The following is a 16923-nucleotide window of genomic DNA, read 5'->3' as shown; positions in this document are numbered from 1 at the left end:
TTTCATTAGTTTTCACTTCAACAGCTAGAAGCCATCTCCAAGCTAATTTGTATGTTCTTTGGTGGCTGTAAAATACACCTGCTAATGCTTTGATATTCATCCCTTCAAAAATGAAGCCTAATTCCACTTACCTTAAGTATAAGCTCTATTTAGTGACTCACTTTTAGCGAATGTATGTGGCAGAAGTGACAATATGTGACATCTGAGACAAGATCATAAAATGATCATTCATTCTAGGAAAAGCCAAATCCCATGTCATGAAGTCACTCAAGCAGTCCTAGGGGGAGGCCCTCATGGAAGGAACTGAGGCCTCCACCCAACAGCCCTGGGAGTGAGTTTGGATAGATTCCCCAGCCACAGTCAAGCCTTCAGATGATTGCAATCCCAGTAAGTGTCTCGACTGCAACCTTTTGAAAGACACTGGGCCAGACCAGCCATCTTTGCCACTCCCGGATTCCTGATCCACAGAAACTGTGAAATAAAAATGTTTTTTGTTCTAAACCAGTAAGTTTGGGAGTAATCTGTCACACAGCAATACAGCAATATAGGTCTCAATGTGAATTCAGTGTTCTTCTGGCCTGAGAATTAGAGAAAGTAGAAATGACCACCTTGATAGAGAAAACCCATATTTTAAATGGCTGTGTCCTAGCTCGTCACCTGCTTTTAAATGGTTTGGAGCAGTGTTTGGATGAGATGTTCCGGATGCCACTGTGAAGAGGAAAGACCAGTGAGCCATCCCTGCTAGAACATATTGCTAATATCACATTCCTCAGTAGTCCCAGGAAACAGCTGAACCTGCTGCTGGCCAATTACCACCAGGAGAAACAGCTCAGTATCAACGAAGCCAACATCAAAATGATGAGTTTTGGCAAACTCTCTTCAGTATCCAGATGGATAATGCAGAACAATTCGACTCAACAGGTTAACTTATTCAGTTATTTGGGGAAGCACTGTGGAGCTTAATTACCGTAGCAGATCTATTAGGATGCATTTCTGGTGAAAGCTGAAGGTTCCACAGGAAGAATATCAAGGTTATTTTATGACAGAGATGAATTGCTGGTAACTCCTGTTCCACAAATGTCCCAAGTCAAAGGTCATGCTTTATGATGTAGGTCCTTCATATAGGACCTACATGAAGGGAAGGAACCACATGTAGGAAACTTTTATACCAAGACATCACTTCTTCCTACTATCTCAAGCAGGGTTCTTAGGAGGGGAAACCAGAGAAACATGTCCTACAGGGGGAACTTAGCATCAGCCGGTGGGAAGGCTTTTTAAGCTACCGTCTGCCCTTCTCTTTCTATATCTGGAGTCTAAGATTAGCACCTAGTCCTTCACTGAGAATCACCACCATCAAAAGGCACCATCACTAGGGAAAAAAGGTTTTAAAAAACCTTCAGAAATTAGAGGTTGCGAAAAAGCTGAAAGCCACCAACATCTTTGAAATAACAATACAAAATGCTTGTATGTTGGGTATTTTTATCATGGGCCAAAGGGCTCCTATTTAAAATACAAATGAGAAGACTATTCTTCCAATAGGACCCTTGAAGGTTGTCATTGGAATAAGGTATGTTACCTTTTTTGCCCCAACCAATTGGAAGCCTGGAGCTAAATTTAATGCTCATTCACAGTAAATGTATTAGTGTTAGGGACTGTCATATTTTTTTCTTCCTCTTGGTATATGGATTTTTATTTCCTATTTCTATTCTGACAGCCTTTGCAGTTTGTGTTTCTTCTTTTATCGTATGATGTCTCCATCACTTTGGGAAGCAGGCAGCATACAAATTACCAATGAAGAAAATGAAAGTGGCAGGGATGGTACTCAGGTTTCCTTCTTGGCCACAGCTATCAAAACACATTTTCAGATCAAGATGACTTAGACAAATGTCCCTTTAAGGAGTGGGCCCTTAGAAGCAGCTACCATCAGAGAAATCCCTCCTTGGCTCTGCTAACAAAGCTTCACAACTCACCACAAAAGACTTGCCCTCTTGAGGCTCAAAGGCAGGTCAAGCCTCTAGGAGGAAAGTACCCAGGTAGATAAAAGACCAGGGTTGTAAGGCTAATTCCCAGCTCCGGAGCAGAGCTGTCTATCTGGCACTCCCACTCCTGTTGGATGTGTGGCTCATTGTGTAGGTTTTATCGCCTCCTCTGGAGGAGAGAACTTTGAGCCATCAGCCTTCTCAGATAAGAGTTGAGAGCGTCTCTTCTTGTGACAGTAACGTTTCTGCCTTCTTAAAACCCCACTTGAAAAGCCCATAGAGGGAAGCATCTCAAAAAAGGCTAGTAGGGTGTGCCTCTGAGATTTCTAAATCAACCAGCACAAGTAGAGGAGAAAGAAAAAAGGGTGGGGGGAGACTTCTTGACAAGAAAATATATGATGTACCAGACAAGTGGGGGTGGAAAGGGGCTCTTCAGAGCTCAGAGCACAGGCGGCAGTCCCCTTCCAGCATGAACTCAAGCCCATCACCAGCCTTTTCTGGGTTGCTGTGCACCTGTGCTCTCCGTGAGAAACACACTGGGCTCACACAGAGCTTTAAAAATATCTCTCCACCCACTGAAAGTTTGACTAATCAGCCAAGTTCTCACCCAGGTGTCACAGTGGTGGCAGTGATATATATGATAGTGACATGAGGGTGCAGGGAAGGCACGAAGGGTCTTACTTAGCAGGTGGGAGGATTCAGAACATAGAACTTAAAAAGCACGAGCTCTGAAGCCAGGTGGTAGGCTGCGTCCCCGTTCCAACACATGCTAGTTAGGCGACCTTGGACAAGGTTATTTAATGTCTCCCTTGTCCACATTTGCAAAAATGGGGTTAATAATAGTACCTGCATCAGAGCATTATTGAGAGGGTTAAATGAGTTAATTCATCTCATGCATTTTGAACAGTTCCTGGAACATAGTAAGCATTCAATAAACAGCTGTGAGGAGGAGGAGGAGGATGACAACAACTGACAATGTTGAAACTTACAATATGGATAGGTCTTTCCCAGGTAGATAGAACATTCCTGAAAGAAGCAACTGAAACAAAGGCAGGGAAGCAGGAGAGATTGTGAGGCAGCAGGAAATGATCTAGAAGGCAAGTAGGGAGTTGAAGCAGACAAAATGAAAGGTCCAGGCCACACAGGGCTTCATATGCTCTGACACACAGAGATGCGCTATAGCTAACACAGCTATAGGCTATGGAGAGCCATTTCAGAACTATAGGCAGAAGTGAAGTGTTAAAGGGTAAAGTGCTATGATGGTTGAAAATTACTTTTAACTGGTTCAGGTAAAAAACAAATTACTACTAATAAGCTTTTGCTGTGACAAAGTAACTGGTTTGAGAATAACCCTCCCACCGTGTACCTGAACAAAATACATAAAGCAACTGTTTGCAGGCCATAAACAACCGGCAGCACAAGGCCGCAATTGCAGGGCAAGAGGAAATCCACATGGTGAGCCCCATGTTCACCCTGGCCCTCTGCCCAGGGACAATTTCCCAAGCACAGTTCTTACATTGGGGTAGTGGAAGGGGCTAGAATCTGTGGGGTCTGGCAGCAGAGGGAAGAAAACTATGCAGAGAGGGGGCTTCGGAAGCCTGTGTGTGGGTTCCTTATGAATACTTGGCTGAAGGTTGGGCAACCCAAGTGCAAATTGAGATGAAACCAGACTTACCAGGAAGCAGCTGCTATGAGGTTGAGAATGGATGACAGATGCTAGAATTTAAGCATCCCTAGGGGACGTCTGAAAAACCTCATTAATACCCCAGGCAACCAGACACTAGAAAGACACATCTTAAGAGTAAGGGACACACTCTGAAGGCCTCCATAAGACCCACCTGAACAAAACCTAAAACCAAGCCCTGACAAGATCCACAAGGAAGACAGAGTTTGGAGGCTGAGTCCCTGCCAAGTTAGAGGGGCTTGGGAGTCACCTTGGGATTTCCAAAGATCTACCCTAACATAAAATAAAACAAAATTGAACCGACAGAAGTTTAAGGTGGTAGGCTAGTAACTGAACGACCTGTTAGAACAGAAAATCAGCCCTCTTCAAAGAAAGCTAACAGAACACAGAGTCGATACAACATAGCATTCAAAATGTTCAGTGTACAGTCAAATATTAACAGGTGTGCAAAGAAACAAGAAAACTTGACTATAATCTAAAAAAGACAACAGAAATCAACCCGCAGATGATCTGGAGCCTAGATGATGGGTTTAATACCTAAAGACTTTAAAAAGCTATTATAGATTTAGGAAAATATGTCCAAAGAATTAAAGAAAAATATCGTTTAAATGAGTAAACAGAGTATTTCAGCAGAGAGATGGAAACTATAAAAAAGAGCCAAATTAAAATTCTAGAACTGAAAAAATTGTGCGTGTGTGTTGAGAAAAAGGAAAAGAGAGAGAAAGCAAATGCTGTAATGTCAGCAAATTAGACAAAGGGTATACAGGTGTTCACTGTACTTTCCAGAACCTCTATAGATTTTAAAATTTTTAAAAAGGATTAAAGAAATATTAAATACACTGTTGTTTTATATGTGTATGTGTGTGTGTGTGTGTGTGTGAGTGTGTTTGTAGGACAAGAAGGGAAAAATGATAACCTAATCAAGTGTGTATTTGAGAAGCATCCCTCCAGTGAAATGGAACTGAACTGATACAAGGCTGATATCCTGGACGAGGCACAAGGAGATCACCTCTTGGTGACTGCAGTTGTCTAGCTGGTGGGAGAACCTGGCCCAAGAAAACAGCCATGTGGTTAGAGGAGAAGGAAGTTGATCTGCAGGGCTTTGCCAATGATATGTGTGGAGTAAGAGAAAAAGAGGAATCAAGGATGACCCCCAAATTACCACCGTGGCTGACTGGGTGTAATGTGACATAATTTCCAGAGAAAAATTCCAGGGGAGGAGCAGTTTGAGAGAGAAAAAGAAAATCTGTCCAGCTTTGGATCACTGGAGTTTAAGGGACTCGTGGGACATCTACACAGGACTATAGGTAGCAGGTCTAGAATTCAGGAGGGAGGCAGGGATCAAAGGTATCTATCCCGAGGCGATCGGTATGCAGTTGCCCTTGGGGATGACAGCAAAAACCAACCCCGGGGAAAAACAGTGCATCAGCGGTGGGCAGAAGATGAGGGGAATGTCAAAGAGGTAGAAAAGAGGAAGGAGGAGAGCCAGCTAGTGACATGGATGCCAAGGCAGTGACAAACCAAAACCAAGGGTGTGAGTAATGCTGCCAGATGCTGCAGAAAGTCTGGAATAAACACCTGAGAGTCCTCTGGATCAGGCAAACAGGGGGCCATTGAGGAAACTGGTTCTGCAGATGCAGTGGCTCTGGAACAGTCCAGATGGAGGTAGTCAGCTACTGAAGTGGTGTTTTTTGTGTCTGAAAGTTGGTAGAATGATACATCCACTCCCAAACTCAAATTAAAATACCCTCCAGAAATGTATGTAGGATAATGTATGCACAACCCCAGAAATATTAATTTTGAGATGTATATACATGTCAGAGCCTGAGGAGAATTTTTGCTAGTTGCCACACCAATGAAACTGGAGAAACACAATTTCCACCCACCCTGGGAACCAGAGAAACACGTACGGAAGGAACACATTGGCTCATCACCACTGTTTGCCCCACCAGAGACCCAGAGGCTATGCTGACCAGCAAATCAAGCAGTCGGTCCCCATTTCACAGCAACTGTTCTCCACTGTGATCTATTCCTCAACCCAAACCCACCTTAGCAGCACCTCCTTTCTAAGCTCCTTCAGGGAACATAACTCCCTGAGAGTCAGAAGAGCCATGGGAGGGTCCCACCCTGGATAATGTGCGGGGGAGAGACGAGAGCCAGAATATGTACCAGAATGTTGGATACTAGAATGGGAACAGGAAGGAGACCAAAAAGAAAAGAAGAATAAAGGAGTTAATTGAATTCTGTGACATAAGGAGCAAACCCAAGAGGAGGGGCCATCAAGATCCCCCCTCCACCCAGTAACCGTGGACTAGATGAATGTCTTCTAGAAACTGGACTCTCCAGCTGGGGCTGAAGAGGGGGAAATTATCCCAGGTCTGGAATAAAGCGAAGATAGAAGGAAGAAGGCTAAAGACTCTTTATAAACCTTGTTTGCCGACAGATCGTGGACCTACAAAGAACTCTCATTGCTGAGTCACAAAGCAGAACAGAAAAAAGCAAAGGGGACCATATAAAAACATCTTCTGATGGAAAACAAAGGTGGCATCAGCTGGGAGACTTGGAGAAAGAGATATTTATTATAAAAAAAATCTCTGTATATAATTTAGGACAAGAAACAGAAGAGATTTTCACAAACTGTGTACAAATTGTTCTCAATAAGACAAAGAGTTGGGAGAGAATAAAAAAATATGGCTCCAGTAAAAGAGGAAGAGGTTGCCATGAGGAGAGCACAGCAGCAACACCAAGGGCTATATCCTAATAGCTACAAACTGGGAACAACTCAAATACCCACTGAGAATATAATGGATAAATAAACTGAGATCTATTTATATGTGATGAAACACTATATATTAATGAAAATGAATGAACTTCAACTACCCTCAAAAACATGGTCGAGTCTCACGAGCATAATGTTGAAGAAAAGAGGTTGGACGCAAAACAGTAAATATAATATAACCCCCTTGAGATGAAGGAAAAACACAAACACAATTAAATGATGATAGGTAATTCAGGGCAGTGGTTGTCTTTGAGGAAGAGGTATTAGGAGGGACCGCAGGGGTGCTTCAGGGTGCTGGTAACACATTATTCCTTAACCTGGGTGGTTGCTGCATGTATGTTCATGTTTGATAAGAACTGAACTGTACAGTAATACTTTTCTGTATTATACTTTGACCAAAAAGTCAAGGGGGAGCTACTGAAATAAAATCAAACTACAGAGAAACTGAAACTTTCATCCATAATGAAAATAACACTCTAAAGGGAATCAAAAACAAATTTTTTTAAGTGACTGCAAACAACTAAATCAACGAGGTGGTAGACAGACTCAAGAATGAACGTAGAAGTGCAAAACAGGGAAAAATGATGTGAGAAGAGACGCATTTTGTGGAAAACATCGAATGAAGATCTAGCATTAGAACGGCAGGCATTCCTGAAGAAGAAAACAGAAATAACAACCATCCAGGATGTGACAGCAAACTAACCTAGGCGAAAAGGAAGACCCAAGAAATTAATCTGAGAGGCTGACACTGTTACTGGCAAAAATAACGTGAAATACCCACACTCAGACGTTTCACAGTGGCCACAGGGAGCCGTGAGGAGAGCGGCCCCCCAACATCACAGCTGCAACAGAAGGGGAGGTTGATTACATCCTAAGAGCCCCAAACTGGAAACAACCCAAATATCCATCCTGAACAGAATGGATACGGAAACTGAGGTATATTTATATACAATGGAACACCATACATTCATGAAAATAGGTAGACTTCAGGTAGAGGCAAGCTCAGTTTAAGATTAAGACAGCCTCACAAGATGATTCAATAAATAGCAATGAAAAAACTGTTTTTAAACAATTATAATTCATGCATCTAATAAAATTCCACATGACACACTCTAAAAGTACAAGATACTGCTAACAAATTTTGTATGTACATAAACTCCCTGGGTAGATTGTAAAATCCTTGAGCCAGGCAATGAAGATTATACGTCTTTGAATTCCTCCTCCACCCAGAAAGCATTTGGGTAAACATTCCTGTAATGAATGAATGAACAGGAATGAAAATATGAATGAAGAGGAAGGAAGGCAGGATCTCAACCAATTCATCATTGCTGAGTTTGTTTGTTGGGTGATTTCCAATTCCAGTCTGGCCAATTTGATGCAGCTTTGCATTATTTCCTCATAAGCTTTGTTTAAAGAGAAGAAATAGAAACTTCCCAGAGCGAAGGGCAACTGGAGGTGGCCTGCATGTTGAGTGGCCCCGTTCTCAGAGGGTAACCTCTCATGGACTGGGCGCCCTTGATCCTTACACTGAAGGAAAGGGGCATTCCATCCCCAGTGACAAACACCGACCAGGTGAGGGAACCTGCCCTTGGTTATCCATAAGCAAGAGGCTGCAGCCACGCGGTGGGGGGATGGTACCCAACTAACATCTGCACCCAAGGTGGCTGGACCACAAAGGATGCTTCAGTATCCACCAGTGTCCAACACATCAACTCCCTGTGCAGCACCACATGTCCTGTGAGGATAAATGAGCGGCCCCGATATAGTAGGATATTAGGATATTAGGCTATAGTAGGATATTAGGCTATAGTAGGATATTAGGGCTTGGCTGACACAAGGCAGCTCCAAGAGAACAGCAAACAAGCACAGTCTCGGAAACCGGCTTCCCCAAGAACCAAGCTGCAGTCCTCTGAACTGATTCAAGCCAGCTGGTTTTCAGACCCTGCCCGCCTGTTCTGCACTCAGAACACATCTCACAGCCCTGCCTGGAGCCCCAAGATGCTCGTAACAAAGCGTAAGCAGTCATAACTCAGGGTTCACCTTGGCAAAGATAAATAAATAAATAAGTAGAAGGAATCTTCCATTAGAAAATAAATGGCCTTTCTCCAGGCTGATAGCCTGGATTACCCTCCTGAAGGACAAATACAGCGTCTTCCCCAGCCGACCTCAGGCCATAAAGTCCAGCTTCACTCAACCAGGGACCCCTGCCCCCCCACAACCAGGGCTTCCAGGGCCAAGGCCACCCACCTGGACCTCCAGGGCTGTGAGAATTACCCCCCGGCTAGTCTCACCTGCTGAGAAGGCGCCTTTCAGCCCCATTCAGCTGCCTGTGCCTGACAGAAACAACAGGATGGTGAGCTCTGCTGCTTTGCCCAAGAACAGAGTTCAGCCAGTGCCCGAGGGGAGAAGGGCCGACATCCAGGCAGTGGATCTCTCGAAAAGCCATGTGCCCTGACAGTGGCCCAGACTTCACAGAGAAAAAAGCCATCACTCTGAGAAGTCTTGGAAAATCATCTCTTGATTATTCATGGCAAAGTTGGGAAGGAGGAGGAAGAAAAATGGAAAGCCAGGGTATGTGAAAGCCATAGATGCTTTCCAGACTTCACTGGGGTAGTCATCGCAGCCTCCGCAAGAGTTGCCCAACATATATCCGGAGAAAACCGTAATTCTAAAGCATACATGCACCCCCCTGTTCAGTGCAGCACTACTTACAACAGCCAAGACATGGAAACCACGTAAATGAGCACTGACAGATGAATGGATAAAGAAGATGTAGTATATTTATACAATGGAATATTACTCAGCCGCAAAAAAGAATGAAATAATGCCATTTGCAGCAACATGTATGGACCTAGGGCTTATCATACTAAGTGAAGTAAGTCAGACAGAGAAAGAGAAATATCATATGATATCACTTATATGTGGAATCAAAAAAAATGATACAAATGAACTTATATATAAAACAAATAGACCCACAGAGAGAAAACAAACTTATGGTTACCAAAGGGGAAAGGGGGTGGGGATAAATTAGGAGTTTGGGGTTAACTTATACACACTACTATATATAAAATAGATAAACAACAGGGACCTACTGTATAGCAAAAGGAACTATACTCAATATTTTGTAATAACTTATAAAGGAAAAGAATCTGAAAAGGAATATATATACATAGGTATATGTACAACTGAAACACTTTGCTGTACACCTGAAACTAGCACAACATTGTAAATCAACGATACTTCAATTTACAAAGAAAAAAAAAGAGTTGCCCGAAACACACAGACTTTCTGCCCAAGTCTCATGGCCTCTGCTCCACAGGGCTCCACACAGGAGGCTCCCAGTCCCCCCTGCTCAGTGATGACTAAAACTGGGGGACCAGCAGCCAGCCCCACTCCCCAATCAATGCACCACTGCTCTGCTCTCCACTAGGTAGGACTCCTCCCCAGGACACAGGAAAGCTCGGGCCTCACCTCACTTTGCCAACACACCCAGCTCAGCCTCGGCCTTGTTGGTGGCCACCAGGATGGGCTCATTTTGGAGGAGGTCAGGGCTCTATTTTCTGCTTCCGTGTCCTTGTCGAAATAGCCTCTGGCCAGTTGAAGGCCAGGAGATCTGAGGATACTGCTCTCCTCTCTGGCCCCCAGTCTGTCCAGACCACAGTGAGCAGATGCTGGGCCTAGGGAGTCTGGCTCTGCCCACATCACTCCCCTTCCTCTAATATCCTCTGGCCTCTCCTCCAGACCCAGCCCACCGGCCCCTGAGCTCCATGGCTCCATCATGGACATATACAAGCCTCCACAGGTAGGCTTCAGAGATACCGCGCACTCGGTTCCAGACCACTGCAATAAAGCAAATAGCACGATAGAGCGAATCACCGAATCTTTTAGTTTCCCGGTGCAGATAAAAGTTATGTTTGCACCACGCTGCAGTCTATTAAATGCGTGATAGCATTAGGTCCAAACGAACAATGTACATACCAGCATCTGACAATGCAGTGTTGCCCCAAACCTTCAATCCGTAAAAAAATGCAGTATCTGCGAAGTGCGATAAAGCGAAGCGTAATAAAACATGGTACGCCTGTTGAGAAGCAAGCAAGCAACAGGGGTGAGAGCAAGAAAGCTATCCGACGGCCCTGTCCTTTGCCTGCCCCATCTCGTGCCCTTCATGAAGCAAGTCTGTCTTCCCAGGCCCAGAGATGAACCTCCCTGCTTACCATACCCCTTGTAAGAAATGTGCACAAAGAAATCACACTGGTTCAGACCATTACACTCAAAGCAAAGATATGGGCCATCTGGGGTCATTTTAACTTCCCTATTTTAGAAGGTAAATTTAAACTTCTTGTTGTAAAACAGTGTCACCAGGAACACAGCATTTCAAAACAAGAAGGGAAACCAATCTGGCGTGGCCTCAGCAGATGCAGTACCTAGGCAAACATCTGGCTGAATCAACCTAATTCTCTACTCTAAAAAACAAAAACAAAAACCTTCTTCCTTGTTTTAATTTTTTTTTTTTTAATCAAGGAGTTGATCTCCCCAGGATGCAAAGGGGCACTGTGCCAGGATGAATTCAGTCACCATGTCCCCAGGTTCGTTCGCATCCCAAAGCCAAGGCCACACTGTTACAGAGGCACAGAGGCAATCAAAATAATCGCCAGCCATTCCCACCTAGACACAGCTTCCAGAAGATTCTGATCTGGGCAGGATTCAAAGCACCATGGCCACAAGTCAAGAGACGGCCATTTAACAGGTCTGTGACCTCCCCGCAGCTGGGCCCCATGGTGAATGACAAGATGGAAACAGGGCAACACTATCGGCGCTCAAGATTCCATCAACTGGGACTTCCCTGGTGGCGCAGTGGTTAAGAATCCGCCTGCCAATGCAGGGTACACGGGTTCGAGCCCTGGCCCTGGAAGATCCCACGTGCCACAGAGCCACTAAGCCCGTGCACCACAACTACTGAGCCTGCGCTCTAGAGCCCGTGCTCTGCAACAAGAGAAGCCATGACAATGAAAAGCCCGCACATCACAACAAAGAGTAGCTCCCACCAGCTGCAACTAGAGAAAGCCTGCCCACAGCAGCGAAGACCCAACACAGCCAAAAATAAATAGATAAATAAATAAATTTATTTAAAAAAAAAAAAAGATTCCATCAACTGGAAAACACGTGTCAGGAGTAGAAAGCCTGTCTCCCCAGTCAAAGGGTTCCTTTCGGTATCCAAAGGAACCAAAATATACACCATAGGTTTTTCAGGCTACCAGGTCCATCCCACACAAAGAAGTCATTTAGGCAGAAGTGATCCCTGAACTCTTTCCTGCTGCATCGTGGTTGGACTCGGCCAGAGCTGACGGCCAGTGCCTTAGATGCACGATAGCCCCAGATGCCTCCCTTGGGTGGCTGACCTCCGCGCAAGGCGGGCTCCTTACCGTCAAGCTCCTCCACAGAGATGTTAGCCAGCTGTTCGCTGTCGCTGCCAGCAGAGAGGGATCGGTTGAGGTAATTCCCCTTGTACAACAGGCCGGCGGTCACATGGTGAAAAGGCATCTTCTCCCTGCTCACAAGAGACAGGGGGCAGGGGAGAGAAAGACATCATCATCCATTCCTCCTTTCCTTCCTTGAAGGACCACCCTGGTGTTCAGATGGCCAGGAGTATTTTTTAAATAACAACAACATTGGTAGAGGGAAAGTCAGAGAATTCCAGGGTTCCCGCGGCCAGAGCAATTCCCAAAGGATCCCAAGTTCTACCCCTTCCTTCATTGTACGTCTTACTTCATTTTCCCCATTTAATGATGAGCTTGAGCCATGTGGTCCTGGCAGACTATGGGATACCCCGGCATCACCCAACTGTCTCTCCATGCAAACAAGGATACTCTCTGCTCCTTTCCCTGGCCTGATAAACCCTTCCTCCATCCTCATAGGAAAGGACTGCACACCCCAAAATGTGAGGCTGCCCAGTGACCATATGTCTTAGCCGTGACCGTGCGGAAATCCAAGTGTTTCACTTTTCCCAGGTAAAGCAGGTGCTGCACTTACACTGCACTCAAAGCAGGTCGGAAATGCCAGACTCTGAGTAAACACAGACAACAGTCTGTACCTCTGAGAAGGAGCCCTGTACCTGCCTGCACGAGTGGCTCGTAAGCACAGCCCTCTGAGACACCAATCACACCTGCCCTGCAGGAAAGGTGGCCAGCATCTCAAGGTGTCCCAAAACAAAGCAGCTTTCAGCATGCTCACAGGAAATGAAAGCATCCCCTTAGACCAGATGAACAAACCCTCCAAGTTCCTCGTACCAGAGCACCATCCCTGGGACTTTGAAGTTCCCACCAGTGCAAGGCGGGCCAGAGGCTCCAGACTAAGGTGAAAGGGAGGGAAGAGAGACACAGTTAGAAGGATGGGTCTCTCACAGCACGGAGGTTCCTCAAAAAACTAGAGTTGCCATATGATCCAGCAATCCCACTCCTGGGCATATATCCAGACAAAACTCTTAATTCAAAAAGATACATGCACCCCTATGTTCATAGCAACACTATTTACAATAGCCAAGACATGGAAACAACCTAAATGTCCATCGACAGATGAATGGATAAAGAAGATGTGGTACGTATATACAATGGAATACTACTCAGCCATAAGAGAGAATGGAATAATGCCATTTGCAGCAACGTGGATGGACCAAGAGATGATCATACTGAGCGAAGTAAGTCAGAAAGAGGAAGACAAATATATGATATCACTTATATGTGGCATCTAAAATAGAACATAGATGAACCTATCTACAAAACAGAAACAGACTCACAGACATAGAGAACAGACTTGTGGTTGCCAAGGGTGGGGGGGCAGGTGAGGGTTGGATTGGGAGTTTGGGATGCAAACTACTATATCTGAACGGATAAAAAACAAGGTCTTCTAGGGGCAGGACAGGAATAAAGACGCAGACATAGAGAATGGACTTGAGGACACAAGGAGGGGGAAGGGTAAGCTGGGACGAAGTGAGGGAGTGGCACGGACATATATACACTACCTAATGTAAAACAGATAGCTAGTGGAAGCAGCCGCATAGCACAGGGAGATCAGCTCGGTGCTCTGTGACCACCTAGAGGGGTGGGATAGGGAGGGTGGGAGGGAGGGAGACGCAGGACGGAAGAGATATGGGAACATGTGTATATGTATAACTGATTCACTCTGTTGTAAAGCAGAAACTAACACACCATTGTAAAGCAATTATACTCCAATAAAGATGTTAAAAAAAAAGACAAGGTCTTACTTTTTAGCGCAGGGAACTATATTCAATATCCTGTAATAAACTATAATGGAAAAGAATATGGAAAAAGAGAGAGAGAGAGAGAGAGAGAGAAAGTTGGATCTCTCCAAAGGGGAAAGAGCAAGCTCTGTTATAGTGAGTGAGCCATGGGGCATGTCCGGTTCTGCTTCTCCATCTGCAAAGGGGGCTAAGAGGATTGAGAAGCCTCTGAGCGGAACTAGGGAACTGGCAGGCAGGAGGGGGAGTCAATTCTAGGGTGCGGGTAGGGAACACCCTTTTAACAGAGCTCCAGGAAGGTAAACTGAGCAGCACCAGAAGGGGTAATCTCCCCGCCAACGGGGGCATCCAAGCAGAGGCTGAGGGCCTCCCTGACAGGGGTTCTGTGGGAGAGAATCGGCCCCTGTGCTCTCTCCCCACACACCTATCATTCTCCATGTGAGTCCTCCATAGGATCCCTTTGGGCACTAAAGTTTGCATCTGTGCATTAAGCTGGAGTGGTCCTAGCGGCCCCTCCAGGCACTGCTGAGTAACAAGGTGTAAATTGCAGGAAGAGACAGTGACAGAAGGCCAGTCTCTGGGGATGACTGCTCAGGGCTTCAGGGCTCCCAAACCTTGGCATCCCTCAAGCCGCACTCATGACAGCAACTGTCCCTGATGAAGGATGTTTGGAGGGGGGCGGGGGCCCCTGTCTTCTTTTCCCTGTGACACCACTGAGTGACAGGCCCGAGAGGACGCCCCTTCCTCCCTCTCCCTCCCAACCAGAACTCACCCCAGCATGCCCCTGTATGGGCTGAGAGCTGCTGACTTAGAGATCAACCCAAGAGACTCTTAAAAGTTACAGGGCTTGACCAAGAGCAGGATGCCAGTTAGTGGAAGAATCCCATCTAGAACACAAGCCACCTAAGCTCTCTTTCAACTAAGCAGCCTCAGCTCAGCACCAGACATTTCCACCTGGATGTCAAACTCTCATTTCAAACTCAAGATGCAGAAAAACGAACTAATTATCTTCCTAAAAAAGAGGCCACACTTCCTGATTTCTCTATTTCTATCAAAGGTACTTTTCTCTCATCATAACAACTAGGGCAACTCTCACAAATGTTCTGGGCCCCAAACACATGGAAGAGGCAAGAGCCAGCCGCCAGCCGCCAGCCGCCAGCCGCCAACCCAGTCTGAACTCTTTCCACAGCTAACAAGACATACATACATCCACGGGCCAACTGCAGGTGACAGGGGGGAGTTCCAGAGTACGCATGCCTTTGCCAGTTATAAGGGGTACATCTTCAGCTAACTATTGATATGTCAGACTTTCCCCCTCCTGGCCAAATCTATCCTTGTACATAAATAGGCAAGAACCTTTCTTTGGAAGAAGACTTCAATTACCATCTCCTCTTTTCTCAAAGTTAAATTTCAGACCAAACAGGTTTAAAGGTGAGAATCAGATGCACGAGCTAGGACTGCTCTCCCTTTCCTAAGGCGAGTCCTGATTTGGGGCGCCATGTGTGGCCATGGTCATTTCAGCCTGGACAGATTCCCATGGTCCAGGGGATGAGACACCAACACTGGCTGACGCTTCCCTCTCAGCACTGGCCCCGGGACCCAGTAGTCTCACCAGCTGTAATTTTTAACCATCCTTTAAATCCTTCCTTAACATGGGGAAATACCCACACCGATCTTCTCTAATTTTGCCACCTGGAGGGAGGCCCCCCTCAGGTCGATACAGGCCCGGAAGGCATTTCTCCCCATTTCACCACTCATCACTCTAGTGTCTCAGCATTTTGTAAATAGCTTCCCATTATCACCTTTTACTTGGCTGCCTGAAGCTTTGGACCGGCCACACACACATTTTTACAGCCACGGTAACAAGGTTATACTCAAACACGCGTGTCCAAGCCACGTTCAGCCACAGAAGAAACGCTGAGTACTTTGCAGAAAAATCTGGTCACAACTGAGTCCCACTTGAAAGACCAACATAATTGCTTCTGGAAAAAGCAGCTGACAAAATTAGGTACCTATTCAGTTCATTCACCCAAAATGCTCAAAGTCTAGTGGGAAAGAAAACACGTGCAATTGAACCAGCCATATAGATAAATAAAGTCATGTTCAAAAAAGGGAAGAGCATTATACCAAGTAAGCTAAAAACAGCTGCTGCAATTAAGGACTAAATTTCACTCCAAGCCACCTGGGGAAACCCAAGCTTTAAGATCCTCTCTTTGGCTATGGAAGGGAAATGTGCAAGTTCACCAGCAAAGAAAAACACAGTCCTGAGCTAAAACTTAAGAGATGGATCCTTACATGGTGGGCAATGAATATATATATATATTTCTTTTCAAGAGCCATTTTACTCATTGAGAAATATTGACTGTTTACCATGTGAACAATTTTTCTGTATTTTCTGTAAGGCAGTATGGTTTCCTGGCTAAGAATCAGGGCTTTCTGGTCAAAAGCAGTGTTAGATTTAAATCCTAGCTCTGCTCTGATTAGCCATGTAGGTAAATTAATTAACCTCTGTAAGCCTCAGTCTCCTCCTCTGTAAAACTGAGGTTTGGATACATACTGAATAGTATTTTTGTAACTATGAAATAAGATAAGGTGTGGAAAGCACTTGATTTAGCATCAGGTACGTTCTCAATAAACATCGTTGCTTTGCTAAGGATTACGTGAAGTAGGATGCAGGGCAAAAGAAATTCATGATGTGTTAGGTGGAAGATAAAACACACTGTGTTTTGAAGGAGGGTCAGGAAGGACCTGGCAGAGGGTGAGTTTCAGAGAGGAGCTGGCTGGCATTGCACAGTAAGGTGCCAAGGGATCCAGAATGTCAGCAACAGAGCACTGGGGGCCCCAGTGCTGAGCAGTGTCAGCAAGCAGCTGACTGTATCAGGAGGAGGGGGCTATTTGAATGAAAAGCACCAGAGCTGAAAAAGAGTCTATTTCCTGGGTATCACCTGGCATCATGGTCACATCAAGGACAAGATGTCAGCAGGTTAAAAACAAAGGGGTGGGTTCCTGTTTTCAGTGTCAAAGAACTGGTACTTTTCTTGGCAAAGTAATAAACCAAAGAAACACTCCCATTTACCATGGCAACAAAAAGAATAAAATATCTAGGAATAAACCTACCTAACGAGACAAAAGACCTGTATGCAAAAAATTATAAGACACTGATGAAAGAAATTTAAGATGATACAAATAGATGGAGAGATATACCATGTTCTTGGATTGGAAGAAT

General features: G+C 45.2%; 1 protein-coding gene across 1 annotated transcript in view; it reads right to left on the bottom strand.

Annotated features, from left to right (window-relative positions):
* Positions 1–16923, bottom strand: part of CALN1 (calneuron 1) — a 475967-nt gene that overhangs the window by 324303 nt on the left and 134741 nt on the right. The window contains exon 3 of the mRNA XM_024121919.1: positions 11866–11990. Coding sequence (XP_023977687.1) covers positions 11866–11990 — 125 coding nt within the window. The remainder of the gene's footprint in view (positions 1–11865; positions 11991–16923) is intronic.

This window comes from Physeter macrocephalus, chromosome 14, assembly GCF_002837175.3.
Source record: "Physeter macrocephalus isolate SW-GA chromosome 14, ASM283717v5, whole genome shotgun sequence".
Classification (NCBI taxonomy): domain Eukaryota; kingdom Metazoa; phylum Chordata; class Mammalia; order Artiodactyla; family Physeteridae; genus Physeter; species Physeter macrocephalus.
This window is presented reverse-complemented; position numbering and strand designations above follow the sequence as displayed.